We start from the raw sequence: 16,046 nt of genomic DNA, 5'->3' as shown, positions 1-16,046 counted from the left end.
TGGGTAGTATGCTGGAACGTTTGGTTAGCTAGGAACAAATGCATATTTTAGAGTATAACTCCCACAGTGCATGGAGTAATCCAAAATTGCCTTAATTGGATTAGGGAGTTGGAGGAGTATCAAGTTTACAAGATCTCTGCCTCAGATGGTGAAATTCGAATTCTTAAGGATTTTGGAATCCATAGGAAGCACAGTAAACATCATCGTATAGTTACTGTTTGTTGGCGAAAGCCTCCTGCAGGCTGGGAAACTAAATACAAATGGGGCTGCTAAGGGTAATCCAGGGTGCTTAGGTGGAGGTGCCATTCTCCATGACGATAAGGGAGGTGTTGCAACAAACAATGAAACTGAAATAAGGGTGTTGGTTGCTGCATTGGAAAGCTTCCAATTAGAAGGAAAAAAAAGGCATCATAGTGCTGGATTCGGCTATCATAATTAAAGGTCTCGTTGATCAAAAAATCTCTTGGAAGTTAGATCAGTGGGTGCATAAAGCAAGAGAGCTGTTTTCCAATATTGAAGTGCGATTATCACGTCTGGAGAGAGGCGAATGCACCTGCAGACGCCCTTGCTGCTGCTGCAGTTCACAATGCTTCATCTATGATGTTCAAACAAGTTTCAGACCTGCCATTATTTGTTAAAAATACTTATTTTGGGAATAATTAATCTTGATCTTCCTCAGTTTTGTTATGTAAATCATTAGGGAATTCCCTATGTAAAGTTTTACTAATCTAATATACTTTACTTGCTTACTTAGCAAAAAAAAAAAGGTCACGTGTATATGTAGTTGTTGTACAATGTTCATACATCCTCAATAAATTCTTCCCTAATTAATTCAGCTTCTTAGAGTTCGATAAACTTTCGCAGATTCATTGGATATACATCCTCAATATCACCATCCAATAACCGATTTACGATCAACCTGTTTGCCACCTCAGTAGGATGATATGGATCCCAGAAGAAGTATTTTGATCGATCAGGACAATACGTCGATTTGGAACCACAAAGAATGATTCCCCCATACCGCCCTGCAACTTTACAACATGCTGAGTCTATAACCTCAAAGCCTGTGACAGTCATTGGAGTAATATTAGATTTAAGTCCTTCAAAACAAATAGAGACAACATTTTAGAGCTTGAGATGATTTGAAGATAAACTATTCTATTGTAACATTCCAAATAAGACTGAAAAGACACCAAACGCTTCATTCTCATAAAAGGGTGTTCTAAGAATTTTTATGTACAAAAAAGGGAAATAGTTCTCTAAATTTTCCGACAGGTTATTTGATTTGAAAGATTGGCATATTTTAAGTAAAATTTGATGCGATAAAAGAAGTTCTATGATGGACCAACCATAATTAGTGTAACTCTGAAGTATATCCGACACAATGCGATAAGCGTTTGCATAAAGTAATCTAGCTTCGGTGAGGCTTGAGTTCTGTTCGATAACGAGATCCTTAAGCCTTTTATTGAAGGACATGGCGAGTTGATTTGTATCAGCGACACAATTTTCTCCAACCAATGGATTTAACTCCCTCTGAGCTGGAACACATCCAAGTGGTCCTACATTCACCACTAAAATCTTTCTTGCACCTAAACTGTGCAGTCTCTGCAAGAGAAAACATTTATATATGTGTGTTAGATAGAAATGGAAATCGGGCGAAATTAAAATTGATTATACTGGGAACGAAAGAAGGGAGAGGGATTACTCTTAATTGAAGTCGGTATCTCTTGATCAGCTGTAATATGAAATCATCTTGAGGCACTAGTATTCGTGTTCCTAAGAGGTAATTATCGAGGAAGTCATTCGACCCCATTGTAACGGTGAAGAAAGAGCTCTTTAGCAACTTTGAAGTCTTTTCCATACCAAGGCTTGAGATTAGGAATTGTCGGGTGTTGGCAAAATTATCAATCTGTGCATCCATGTTTATGCGACCAACCTAGATAGAAAATAAGATAAATTCATGAAACTTTCGACGTGAAGATGGGCTAATTAATTATGCCAAAATTTGACTCATTAGATGGTCTAGATAATATAACATGTCACATTATAAATATACGTAGACAAGATCCATATTTAAAATTAATTAAATGGATTTACTTTGCTATAGAATTTGGGATGGTAGAATCAGAATTTGGGTTCAATTTAATTAATCCTTAGTATGGTCATGGACCCTTATATGATAATTCAGCGACAATTATCTTCAAAAATAAAATGCACCTCAAAATTGTTAGAATATGCATGGATATATAGTTTGGTAACTAATTATCAACACCATGGAGATAAAAAGGCCTTACAAATATATAGCCGGTTTTGTTGAGAATTCCAGCTGCAGCGGAAGCGTAGTTCACCCCACACGTCGCAGCGGCCTCATTCGCATTGGGGCCCATGTAAGGTGGAGGATAGCATATCGATCCAAATTCATCACCTAAAGAAATTAATAAAATCACAATAACACATCATCAGATCAGGCCAGACATCGAAATAAATTTAAAACAAATTGAAGAATAAACATTGCCTATAAAATCCATCACTGTTTTGCCATTTGAGAAACGACCAGTAGGACGCCGACCAGCTGGAACAAAATCAATTCCATTCGGCTTCATATCAGCCTTTGCTAAGGAGAAAATAAAATTATTGTTTCCACCATCAACCAACGAGTCTCCAAATACGAAAAAACGAGGTACACTTTTGGCTTGAGAAACAACAACTATAATAGAAAATAACACAAAAACAGGAAGAATTGATAAAAAGGCCATTGATTCTTACGGGCTTTTTATTATTCTTATTATTATTGAAACGTATGTTGTGATGATTCTTATAGACCAACATTTGAAAATTCTGACAGATTTCATGCATAAATGTTACTAACCAGCTCCACCAAAACCTGACTACTGAATTTAAGAAGTGAAAGCTACTTAACCTAACCATCTTCATAAAGCATTAAACTGTACTTGTTGACTCGGACTCATGCTACTCAATTCTAACTGTTGATAGATGGGTAATTTAGACATATTTGGTGAATATTTGACATAACCCTGTGTACTCAAATTGATGAGTTACCTCTTGACTTCAGTCTTCGAAGAATGTCTAATGAAAATGACCTAATATCTGTCTTCAATCTCTAGCTAAAAAGAGTTGATTTTTTTCTCCCAAAAAATCTGCCCCAGTCAAACTCTTATTAAATCTCTGGTGAGAATTCTTTTTTAACATAAAATTGGTATCATCTTCAATTTTTTTCCCTAAAACCCTCGAGTTTTTTATAAAAATTTCATCATCTTTGAATTATCAAAAAATTCTATTTAATTGTTCTTGAGGCTTGGATTGAAGGTTCATACAGATATAGTCTTGAAATTGAAAATGATGGCATTTACATCATTTTCTCGTACAAGGCAACAATGATGCAAGGTGAAAAACAATCTTCCAATTACTTCATTGATTTTGAAAAACATATCGAACAATTGGGCATAAAAAACTTGTTGATTCACACAAAATACAAAGTAATTAGAAAAGTAAGGGAAAACTCTCTAAGACACATAAATTGTATTAATCCAAAGTTTTTCCCCCGTATTGGAGTTACAGTACTATTCATATAAAAAATTCTTGTTCCTAGAAAAACAAGAAAATAGTCAAAATAGAAAAAAAAATGTATTAAAACTAGTAAAAATAACCAAATGATGAAAATAGATACAACTTAACCTTATAAATAAGAGGGAATCGATGATGTGTGATTCTAACTTGTATAACTAAAGTGATTAACAGAATAAAACTTTCATAAAATAACAAAAACGTCTAAAAACTAAGGTAAATGAAGGAACATGCCTAAAAATACAAAGTCTATAGCTTCTATGGATGTTGAAGATCTCGGCATTTCCATTCAAGAATAGGTCTCCTTAGATTAGTTTGAATCCGTCACTTGTCCGGATCCATGGTCCCTGTTAGGCTTGTTGCACTGCATCATTCTCTCCATATTGAATGAAACTCATCCTCAAGTTCAAGGCATTATTGTTTGAAGCATATGGTCCAATTACATTTGAGATTAACTTGTTGTACTCAGGAATTGGAAAACAATCTAGAGGCCATCCAGCCGTTAGTTTTTCGGGATATACATCAATGAACACATCTAAAGGATTTTGATCATAGTTGAAACATAACCAAAATCTATATATTCCCTACATACTAAAGTCAAACCAAAACACAATGTAACGAGAGTATCAGTGAACTTTGCAAGTATAGGAAGATTTGAACTCTTGTTGAATTTAGACCCAAAGTAACCATCACCTTTCTCGAACTAAGAGAGTGTGAAAAGATGCGGATGAAATTGAATACTTATTTGTAATTTGAAAATGTTTTTATTCGATAATCATATCGTAAACTAATTCTATGCCCATTGTGCACGTTGTGAAAGACATTGTTGCAAAGCAAACCATCATTAAATTAACATTTGGATCTAAAGAAGCTTGCTGTGATGCTAGAGCTTCCTCCACATATTCGTAAACAACTTCATCTTCTTCAACTTCATCGTATTCATTATAGATAGGATCATAATGAAAAATACCTTCCGCATTACATGATTTACTAAATTTGAAATCAATTTTGATTGTAAAGAGTAAATCAACGGATTTCTCTAATTCATCTTCATCTTCTAATATAGCATCATGTTGAACCAATCGACTTCTTAAAAGGCATTTCGACAAGATAAAAAAGCTATGCAATCGATGCAAACTCCAATACCAATTGATGTAGGATGAACAACAGTCTTCCATTTAATTTATTGATTCTCAAATGAATACCAAAGAATTGGGCATATAAAACTTATTGATTCACATAGAATACCAAGTAATTGGAAAAGAAAGAAAAAACTTTCTAAAATAGAAATTTTATTAATCCAAATTTGTTACTCCATACTAGAGTTACAATACTATTTTGTTTTTTGTTTTTTTTTAATATATAAAAGAGTCTTATTCCTAGAAAAATATGAAAATAACCAAAATAAAAAAAATAGTAAAAGATAGTAAAAAATAACGTAAGGATGAAAATAGATACTACTTAACCTTAAAAATAAGAGGGAATCGACGGTGCGGGATTCTAAATTTTGTAGTTAAAGTTATTAATAAAACTAAACTTTCCTAAAATAACATAAAATCTAAAATATAGGATAAACAAAGGAATCAGGCCTAAAATGGAAAATCTAAAGATTTCTATAAATCTTGAAGATCTCAGCATTTCATTTCATGAATAGGTCTCCTTGGAGTATTATGAACATGTCGCTCATCCGGGTCTATGGTCCCACTTGGACTTTTTGCACTGCATCACATAGTCATGGTAGGGTTAGCAATTCGAAATACCGCAAAATTCAATACATGAAAATTTTGAATTATATTTGATTTTGGGTTGCAAAAATTAAGTTTAAAATTCAATAAATGAATGGTATGCGACCTATGCTTTATATGTGTATTACTTATCTCAATTTATAGTAGTGATGATGAAATTGGTAATTTTAACGGTGATGATATAGTGGTGATGGTAATAATGATGGTGGGGATAATGAGGACATTGAAGTTATTGTTCCATTGATTTATAAAAGAAGACCAAAGTGAAGGGACAAATCATCACTGTGAAAAATTAAAGTGGTATCTGAAATAAATGTAGAATGGCGCATATCATTATTGTTTAAAAGATTAAAGGGATATTTGTCACCTAAAAAGGTGGATATTCGTCCACAATTTGAATCATAGTCGATTCAAAATCGAACTTGTATTACACTTAACGACATAAAACAAATTACAGTAGCATTTTTCTCGATCGAGTTTTATAAAAATTCTTAAAAAACATAAAATAAAATAAAATAAATGCATGTTATTCTTTTTTAACTTAAAATAGGCGAATTACTTAGAATGATTCAATGACCCAGAGAATCATTTTCGTTGAAAAAAATGAAAAAATTCATGAATTAAACAAGAGATTGCTAACAATGATCAAGTTAAGTTTAGATCATCTAAGTTATTAACCTAAAGGTGTCAACTTGCTAAGTTGGTCGAGATTAATTAAAATCTTTAATTAGAGATAGGGGCAAAGCCAGGATTTTCTTGTAGTGGGGGCAAACTATGGTTACTAGTATAGTTAAAGAACTTGAAGATGAATGGTTTTAAAAAAAAATTTAGAGGTTTTTTATTAGAAGTTGAAGAAAAGGATATTTAGGTCATTTTTAAATAATATATAAGAAGGCCCGGTCAAGAGGGAATGTCATCAACAAATGGGGAGAGAGGTGAGGGAGTGAGGACAAATGGGGCGTGTAATTAGTTGAAAATATAAGGGTCAAAGTTCTGTGGTGGGGGCAAGCTCCTTACTAACTCCACCCTTGATTAGAGATGCCATGTAACCCTAGGCTATAGAGTATAGAGATGTCAGGTAACCCTCAAAAGAAGTATGCACCTTATTAAAATTCAAAGTTTCTATTGTCACCCCAACTTTTGCTAACACCACATCACCTGTGTGCAATTCTTTGGTGATTTACATAGAAATTGGTGTGGCATTAAGAAAGTTGATGTAGTAACAGTAGCTCTCTACAAATTTGTTTGAACTAGTTAATTAGTTGATTTGAGCCGAAAACATAGAAGCTAGATTAAAAATTCAACTGAGTACTGTGTTACATTTATTATATTTTGTATGAGTTAGGATCCATAGACACATAAAGCTACGACGTGTTTTCTTATATGGGCAAAAATGTTCAGAATGGGCTGCTTTTTTGTGAAGATGATCTAAGGTGAGGAGATCATCCTCACCAAGAATCACCAAGAATGGGCTGTTTACAAGTTGAAGAAGTTTGGACCATCCAGTTTTTGTAAATCACTTTTGATGGGGTTAGAAGTTTTGGAATGAGCTGATTTTTTGCAAGGATGATCCCCTCACCATAGAGATCATCTTCACAAAAAATCAGCCCCTTCCGAATATTTTTACCCATATAAGACAAAACACGTTGTAACATTATAGGTAGTTTTATGTGTCTACAGATCCTAACCCATTTTGTATATATGTATTGACACACTGCAGCGAAGTAAACTCAGTTCTGTTGTATCGATGGACAGAGAAGCTGAGGTTAGATATATAGACCTTAGATGCTTGGATGCCTTATACACGAGTTCATTGGTTCATTCAGAGTTGAGATTGCAGCTGTATAAATTAAAACAAATTATAGTTTATACTTTCTCTTTCCGCATTAAAAAAAAAATGTAATTTTGTGGGAAAGTTATATTTATTTAACATTTTTCTCATTTGCAGGCTTGCTGCTGTATTTTAAAAATTCTCAAATCAGCCTCGAATCTATCCCGAAGAATCCTGATGAAAATGATCTACGGTTCTGTGCCCTTACCACATCAGATCGAGTGAAAATACTCAAGTCAGAAAATCACGACTCTATTTTTAAAACTGAACCTTTGGTCAGACAGTATATTCGTCAAATTGATAGGAATAATGCATGTTTGCTAAAAAAAAAAAAAAAACTTAAAATTATACATGTTTTTTTTTTAAATAACTTCATGAGAGCTGCTATTGCAACGCCAACTTTTTCTAATGACACACCAATTTCTATGCAAATCACGAGAGAATGGGTTGAATCTCTATTTCATGCACAGAATATGACAAAATTCCGATGTCGGCACATTGTTCATTTTAATTCCCAAAACATGCATTCGTCATTTTTACAACCTACGAACTTGTGATTTCATCACTTTTAACATCTATGAATTCATAGATATACTAGCGAATTCTTTGATTATAAAAGTGACGAATTCACTCAAAATGCATGTTTTGTGAATTAAAATTAACAATTTAGCGAAATTGGAATTTGGACATAAGTTGGGCTCTTTTTGAGAAAAATCCACAAGAGAATTTGACACAGTTGGGGGGGCGTTAGCAAAAGTTGATGTGGAAATAGCATCTCTCTAACTATATTTGTATTCATTGAAGGATAAAATAATTGATGATTCAATGGTAGAACCAATTTAACTACAAAATTCAACCGAAGACAAGACCATTGGATTGGTCTCAATTTTTTAAAACGTTGTTATTTTGTTTCTTACATTTGTTGAGTAGGGATCCAAAACGGTGTCCCATACTTATCCAAGGTCAGGTGGCACCTCATTTTATGCCATGTGGTATTTTTGGGGACTCATTGACCATATGGATATTTCATCCATAGTCTTTGATAAATCTACACACAAAAGATCAGTTTGATTGGTGATGTGTATCCATTGATAATTGCATCTTCTTAAGAATGATTTCTAATTATTGGATTTAAGATCTTTTGTAGGAGCTTAAATCTACTGGATACAAGTTATAAAACACTAATTTTTGGTACTTAGGTTCACCAAGGGATGGATCATATATCCATACGATAAGTGGTCCCAAAAATGCCACATGGCATAAAAATACTTGACCTTGGTTAGATACGAGAGTCCATTCTTGATCCCTAGTCCTTTCAAAGTTATAAATTAGAATATTAAATATGTTTGTACTCTATTATGTTGTCATTGGTAGGATTCACATTCATTTTCACTTCTCTCTCTCTCTCTCTCTCTCTCTCTCTCTCATTAAGTAGGGTTGTAGGGTTCAGAACATTTGGATATGGAACAATCACATGAAAGATTACGACATTCATTGAAAAAAGTGGTTGCAATGTTGGTTCTAATTGAAAAGGACAAGAGAAGGAATATATTATAATTAAGTGAATTGAAGAAGATTGCAAAGATTCTTATCACGTGAAAAAGAAAATCCATATTTCTTTTTCGAAGGGCGAAGCCATCATATTAATAGAGGATGGGAGAAATTTGACATCTCTAAACCATCGAGAACATCAAAATTTCAATGGTCCTGAGCCGTTGAAATTCGATCTCTCAAAATTCGTGGATCTTGGCCTACCTAATGTCTCACTTTCCATATAGTGCCTCCTATGATGTGAAACAAATAAATATAAGATAGATTTTTTTTTTTTTAAATAAAAGAAAATAAATATTATTTAGGTTGAGCACAACAAGAAAATTATGCTATGCAAGTAGTCACCCTCAGGATTGCAACTTGGGTGGGTTGTGTAGACCCTCCAATTTGAACGGACCCCACTAAAAAAGAAATAAAAAAATCACATTTTTATCAAATACCCGTCAATGGGCCTAAAGTCCCAAATTTTCAAAATTAAAGTTTTAAATTCAAATTAAAGGCCCTAAGACTCCTAATGATCTTATAGACTTGCAATAAAGCTTACCTAATTTGTAAGCCCCATCATCTTCTCAACCCATCATTCTAACTCCAAACGTAAAATTGAGTCTCAATCCCATTTCTAAGTCCATGTAGAACCCACCAATCCTAAACCACCCAAACCCCCATTTTTGCCTCATCTTAAATCAAGCCCTAACATAAGCCTAATTTTAACCTAAGAAAATTCCAATCAAATTTCTAACCTAGACTACAATCAAATCCTAAGAGGCCAATCCAACTGATTCTAAAACTAAAACCAATATGTCCATGGACCACCATTCACCTCTCTTCAAACCCCACTTATGAAGTCCAACCAATGTCATTTGAGGTCCACACAACATCAATGGACACTTGTCATCACCACCATTAATCTCCTAAAATCAATCTATATAATCTAATCATCACTCTCAAAAGTTACCCAACCCATACTTCAACACGCACCACTTGCCATCACCAAACCTTAACATTTCATTCAAATCCATATCACAAGCCACCCTCACAACCATTCCCCTTAATAAACTCACCTAACCCATTCATTTTCAAACCATTTGCCAAATGTCCTCACCACAACCCACCTCCTAAAATATCATCACCTACCCCTTAAACAAGCCATTCGTTTAATCAACCACACACATCCCTCAACCCCAACCATTACTCAACCCAAGGTATGTATTGCCTAACCAACCCAATTGGATTTTACCATAGGTTATGGTAAAAAACAACCCATCAAATCATTTTACCTCACATATCCCTCCCTAATTCAAAATATCAAATCTTGTAGTTTAAAATTCATGTCATTTCCTTTCACCTTCTACCTTTGACCTTTTCAACCCTAAAAGTAACCCCTCAACACCTAACAAACCTTTCCTCTCATTCTCAAAAAGCTCATGCTTGAATTCCTTCCCTCAAGTCATATCTCTCAAGTCCTCCTTTCAATCTAAGAATTATACAAAAATTATTACTCAACCCTCCATTCCCTTACTCAATTTCTTTGTTATAAGCAAATTAAGGACTAGCATATATAAGCCATCAAGAAACTAAGAAGGAAAAAAGAAGAAAAAGCTTCAAGGTGGGTTTTAGAATTGGATTTTGTCTTTTTGGTGTTCCCCTCTCCATATCCATCTTCTATATCTCCATTTCATTTCTTTAATTTCAATTTAGAACACCTTAGGATGCAATGAATACCTCCCCTACCTTCGTTAGATCGAGCTCCAACTTGATCAAAAGTGTAAGAGTTGTAGTTATTTTCAAAGAAAATCATTTTAAATCCTCAAACACTTCGTGAACATACTACAAAACTTGTTTTGAGGCTGAAGTTGATCGAGTCCCTCCTCATTTTATGGGAAAAGACCCATAGTCACAAAGTTAATACTTTTTCAAAATTAGTATGCTCAAGGCAAGATATGTTTAGGATCCCCTCTTAATGAGAAGATCCTCATTATCTAAGCCGGCATTAAAAGTCTCTCACATTTGAGGGTACAAAACCGTCACTTCTTCAAATTTTTTTATTCTCTTTTATTTCTTTAAAAATGGCTATAGTTCTTAGGGTTACCACCCTTAGGTGGAGAAAGGGATGCCTAACACCTTCCTCGATCTCTAATCAAACCCTTACCTAGATCTTAATTAAACCAACATGTTGAATCCATATGAGAGTTATTATATACGTCAATTTTTTAAAACTACCTTCCAAGTGACCATTCACACCATAAAAAAGAATGGTGGCGACCCCAAATCTACGTAGTAATGATTTTTTAACTCAAAAATTACATAGTTATAGGTTGGGCCGAGTTGGGGATCAACCCACACCCAACCTGAACTTGACAAACATCAACTCAAACTTGCGCCCAACCCGACCTCGGGTTTCAAATGCTCAACCCAAACCTAACTGAAGTCGGGTTGTTCAAGTTAGTTTATTCACTTTAATACTGGATTATTTAGCAAGGATAAAGACTTTTATAAAACATAATTGATATGTAAAAGAACTTAAAATTTATAATTATTTGTCCTAATTTTTTTTCCAACATACATAAAATTATAGGAAAATTAAAAAAAGATGAATAAAATGATGATCAACTAAAGTTACCATCATAATTCACTTATTATTAGTTGTAATTTCAAGAAAACGAACATTTGTATTGTATGACAATGTAGAATTACATGAACAAAATTATTAATAACAAAACAAGGGTTTATTTTATGAAAATAATCATAAAGACTTTTATAAAACATAAGTGACATGTAAAAGAACTTAAAATTTATAATTATTTGTCCTAATTGTTTTTCCAACATACATAAAATTATTGGAAAATTAAAAAAAAGATGAATAAAATGATGATCAACTAAAGTTACCATCATAATTCACTTATTATTAGTTGTAATTTTCAAGAAAACAAACATTTGTATTGTACGACAATGTAGAATTACATAAACAAAATTATTAATAACAAAACAAGGGTTTATTTTATGAAAATAATCATACGGTAGTTTTGATATTATAGAGAAACAAAAGTGTTCTTATCAAATGAAAGTGAAAAAAAAATGAAGATACAAGAAATAGTTTTAAATTATAGACATATTAACTGTGGGTTCGGACGTACAAATTGCATTGCCAAATGCCTATGCCCGAACCCAATCCAATTTGAGTCGGCTATTTTATTTTGTTTCCTGTACCCGAGACATCACCCAAGTTAATTATGCCCAGACCTGACCTAAAGTCGGGTTCAACCCATGGGGTTGGGTTTGGCCTGCTCAAGTTGCAGCCCTAGCCACCCTAAACATAAACGTACTCTAGTATTCTCACAAGTCACAACGGATACAATCTCACCTGAACACTGGTACAAGTCTCTTTATGAATATTTAACAGATAAATAATTACAGATTAGAACAATCAATTATTCCTGATCACAAGCATGGAATAATTAACTTGACAAACCTAGTTCAAAATAAAATTTATCAGGACAAACATAGATCCAAGGCAGATTGTAATATCCATTACATTAGGCAGTTGAGCATTTAATAGTCACAGGTGAGTGATCTGATGTTCAACCCACTGGTGCAGTCGAATTACTCAGGAAAACAACATTGGTAGGAATAGAGTCACAGGCATTGATGTTGCTGCATATATGGATCACTGTCACACAAAATATTCAAGTAGGTTCCGTACCTAGTCCTGTTATAATTACATTTCACATGAAGTGATATCCAGAAATAATCTATAGGTTTGATTTCAAAAGCTTCCTAATAAATTCTTCTCCAAATGCAGCTCTTAGAGTTTGATCATCTCTCGCAGATTCAATGGATATATGTCCTCAATATCACCCTCCAGTAACCGTTTTACGATCATCCTGTTTGCTGCCTCGGTAGGGTGAAATGGATCCCAAAAGAAATATTTTGATCGGTCTGGACAATATGTTGACTTGGTACCACATGGAATCAATCCTCCGAATCGCCCTGCAACTTGACAACATGCAGAGTCTACAACTTCAAAACCTGTGAAAGCCAATGGAATAATAATATTAGATTTATTAAGTCCTGGGAAACAAATAGAGATCAAATTTTAAAATCAAGATGATTTTAATGGAAGTTCTATTGTCACATGACAAATAAGATTAAAGAGACAAAAGTTATTTTCCTCAAAGTGTGTTATAAGAAATCCTACAAGCAAAAGACATAAGGATTCGATTTTTTCTCCTTAACTAAGGAGGGTGCAGTCATACCAACACTAATGCACCGAATCTCATCAAAACTCTGTTTAAATTCATTCAGGTGAAAGTAGTACTGAAATGTGTGACCTCCTAGGAACTCCTTGTGTTGCACCCCTCTCCCTCTTTCAAATAAATTTTTTTCAGCAATATCTCCTTAATGAGGAAAAATAAATGTGGGTATAAAAAACATAAAAACAATGAGCGATCATCTCTACATATAGGATAGTTATTTGATTTGAAAGATAGCTTTGTCTTATGCGACAATAGAAATTCTCCGAATTGCAGCAACCAACCATAATCAGTGTAACTCTGAAGTAGATCAGCCACTATGCGATATGCATTTGCGTAAAATAATTTAGCTCCGGAGAGGCTCGAGCTCATTTCAATAACGACGTCCTTAAGCCGTCTATTGAAGGACATAGCGAGTTGATTCGAATCAGCAACACAGTTTTCTCCAACCAATGGATTGACTTCCCTCTGACACGGAATACATCCAATTGGTCCTACATTCACTGCTAAAATCTTTCTTGCACCTAAGCTGTGCAGTTTCTGTAAGAGTAAACATGTATGTGTTAGCTATAAGTGGAAACTGGGCTAAAAAACATACTAGCAAAGAGTGAAGGGAGATGCATATGTTACTCTTAATTGAAGTCGGTATCTTGTTATTAATCGTGCTATGAACACTTCAGGAGGCTCCAGTATTCGTCTCCCCTTAGAAATGATCGGAACCAAGTAATTATCGAGGAAGTCATTTGATCCAATCGTAATGGTGAAGAAAGCACTTTTTATCAACTCTGAAGCCTTTTCCTTGCCAAGTATTGAGATTAGGAATTGTCGGGTGTTAGCAAAATTATCAATCTGTGCATCCATGTTTATGCGACCGACCTGAATAGCAAATATATATGAGGAATCATGGAAAGTTTTGATGGTGAGATATACTAAATATTTCGAAAATCAACTAATTAGATGGTCCAAATCACATAGATATTACATTCTGAAGATATATTGTGAACCCTTGCAAAATAAGGTGGAGACAGCAACTTCAATAAGTGACATTTTTGTACAATGTGTCTTGAACTATTAGAATACACATTAATATATAGTTTGATGACTAATTTCCAACACATTACTATAAAGATTCTAAATAATGCACAATTGCATGCTTACGAATACATAGCCAGTTTTGTTGAGAATTCCAGCCCCACCCGAAGCATAGTTTATCCCACAAGTAGCAGCGGCCTCATTTGCATTGTGGCCCATGTAAGGCGGAGGATAGCACATTGATCCGAATTCATCAACTAAAGGAATAAAGTCACTACACATCATCAGTACTCCATTTGAGAGACATCGATATATAGCAACAAATTAATAGAAAAAAAAATGGACTAGAAACAATTAGAACAAGAAATATTGCCTATAAAATCCATTACTGTTTTGCCATTAGTGAAACGCCCAGTAGGGCGTCGACCCGCTGGAATAAAATCAATTCCATTTGGTTTTGAATCAGCCTTTGCTATGGTAAAAAAGAAATTGTTGTTTCCACTATCAACTAAGGAGTCTCCAAATATGAAAAAACGAGGTATACTTTTGGCATGAGAAACAACAGCTATAACATAAATTAATACAACAAACAAATGGAAGAACGAAGGAAAAAGCCATTGACTTTTATGGACTTCTTTCTTTCGTTTGTTTTTTTTTTAGTTGGAACTTACAGACGCTTTTATAGACCACCTCACTTGACAATTCGACCCACTAGAGATCATGCATAAATGTTACGTACCAGCTCTACCAAAACCTACCAGAATTTAAGAGGTGAAAACTGTTTAACCTAACCATCAGACCATCTCTATACAGCATTAAACTGTACATGAAGACTCGGACTCTAGTGAGTCAATTCTAACAGTTAAATTTTGGTGAATATTTGAGATACCCTTTGTTGTCAAACTCTTGACATAAATATCTAGCCATTATATTAGCAAAAATTACCATCGTATTTAAAATCTTTAACCTTCAAAGTAAATTAATGATCTGTTTTAACTAATCAACTGTTGTGTAATGTTTGTGGCTGAGATCCCAATATACAGATTGTAACGATCATTGGGTCACATATCCCGGCTCAAATTTCTCTTTTGCACATTTGAAGCTAGCATCGTGATGAATACGCGCAGTCTTGTTACACGGCTGACATTGCAAGAGCACATAACCATAGATCTTTTTCATTGGGATACACAGGAAAAATATGCACAACATGAAAAAAGCTTATACTTGACGGTGCAAGGCTGTCGAATTTCATAAAATTTGATGGACTAAGGTGTCAAATTTTTCATTATCAATTTTTTTTTTGACAGACAAAAACCGTTAAATTAATGAAGGATGGGAGACATTTGTTGACTCTAAGCAGTCGAATTGGGGATCATCAAAAATTTCATCGCCCATAAACCATCAAAATTCACTTTATAAAATTTGTGGGCTTTGGCTTGTCGAATTTTCTTGTCAAAATTTTCAGTTTTCACATAGTAATGTCCGGTTCTGTACCCTTGCCACATCAGCCGTGTATCCAACTGCGTACCAAGACTGCATGCAATTGTCATTATTCATGAAATTATTTGTTTTAGAAGTATTTAAGTAATCAGGTTGAAGTATAAATAATTCAACCAAGGATTTTTCAATGGAGAGAAAACTTATCTGACAACCCCCCACCCCCCCCAAAAAAAAATTTTGGGATAAGTCCTTCAGGATGGCCCCTAAGAAGGGATTCAAAATCAATTCCGCTTCTTAAGACTTGATCTTAGCCTTCAAACCATATGATATTAATTTAGTGAAATATCGATTTTGCCCTTATTATCTTACCATTCTAAAAAAACGAAAAAGGACAATAACTACCACAACATGTGAAAAACCTGGTTTGATAAATATTTTCATTATTTGGAATGTGTACTGTGCCCAGTAGTTTTGAGATCTCTGTTTCATGAGTTGGTAATTTGTTTTTAATGAAGTCATCTGTGATATCTGGCACATGAGAATATGAGATGCACATGACAGCACATTGGATGATGGGGATGCAGCAACTAAACAAACTAGAATCATATTTTG

At 34.1% G+C, this 16,046-nt stretch overlaps 2 protein-coding genes across 2 annotated transcripts; both read right to left on the bottom strand.

Annotated features, from left to right (window-relative positions):
- Nucleotides 1-639: 639 nt before the first annotated feature.
- On the bottom strand, nt 640-2,756 carry LOC147396159 (GDSL esterase/lipase At4g16230-like). The gene is made up of 5 exons (XM_086450065.1): nt 2,516-2,756; nt 2,295-2,425; nt 1,706-1,936; nt 1,350-1,605; nt 640-1,064 (listed from the first exon to the last, which is right to left on the bottom strand). The coding sequence occupies exons 1-5, from the start codon at nt 2,754-2,756 to the stop codon at nt 841-843; spliced, it is 1,083 nt and encodes a 360-aa protein (XP_086306191.1). The 3' UTR covers nt 640-840.
- Nucleotides 2,757-12,514: 9,758 nt separating this feature from the next.
- Nucleotides 12,515-14,234, bottom strand: LOC147396158 (GDSL esterase/lipase At4g16230-like). Its single transcript, XM_086450063.1, has 4 exons — nt 14,121-14,234; nt 13,593-13,838; nt 13,247-13,502; nt 12,515-12,738 (listed from the first exon to the last, which is right to left on the bottom strand). Exons 1-4 carry the CDS (start codon nt 14,232-14,234, stop codon nt 12,515-12,517), a joined length of 840 nt encoding a protein of 279 aa, XP_086306189.1.
- Between the last annotated feature and the right edge of the window lie 1,812 nt (nt 14,235-16,046).

The sequence above is a fragment of the Akebia trifoliata genome, chromosome 8 (genome assembly GCF_017979445.1).
Source record: "Akebia trifoliata isolate Shusen 1 chromosome 8, ASM1797944v1, whole genome shotgun sequence".
Taxonomy (NCBI): domain Eukaryota; kingdom Viridiplantae; phylum Streptophyta; class Magnoliopsida; order Ranunculales; family Lardizabalaceae; genus Akebia; species Akebia trifoliata.
Note: the sequence above shows the minus strand (reverse complement) of the source record. Positions and strands in the feature narration are given on the sequence as shown.

Coding starts and splice junctions, on each gene's coding strand:
- LOC147396159 (XM_086450065.1), bottom strand. CDS start 2,756: ATGGCCTTTTTATCAATTCTTCCTGTTTTTGTGTTATTTTCTATTATA. Junction 2,426..2,515: donor AACAGTGATGGATTTTATAG/GCAATGTTTATT, acceptor TAATTTCTTTAG/GTGATGAATTTGGATCGATA. Junction 1,606..1,705: donor GATACCGACTTCAATTAAGA/GTAATCCCTCTC, acceptor TTTCTCTTGCAG/AGACTGCACAGTTTAGGTGC.
- LOC147396158 (XM_086450063.1), bottom strand. CDS start 14,234: ATGTGCTATCCTCCGCCTTACATGGGCCACAATGCAAATGAGGCCGCT. Junction 13,839..14,120: donor ACAAAACTGGCTATGTATTC/GTAAGCATGCAA, acceptor TTTGCTATTCAG/GTCGGTCGCATAAACATGGA. Junction 12,739..13,246: donor TCAGAGTTACACTGATTATG/GTTGGTTGCTGC, acceptor TGGCTTTCACAG/GTTTTGAAGTTGTAGACTCT.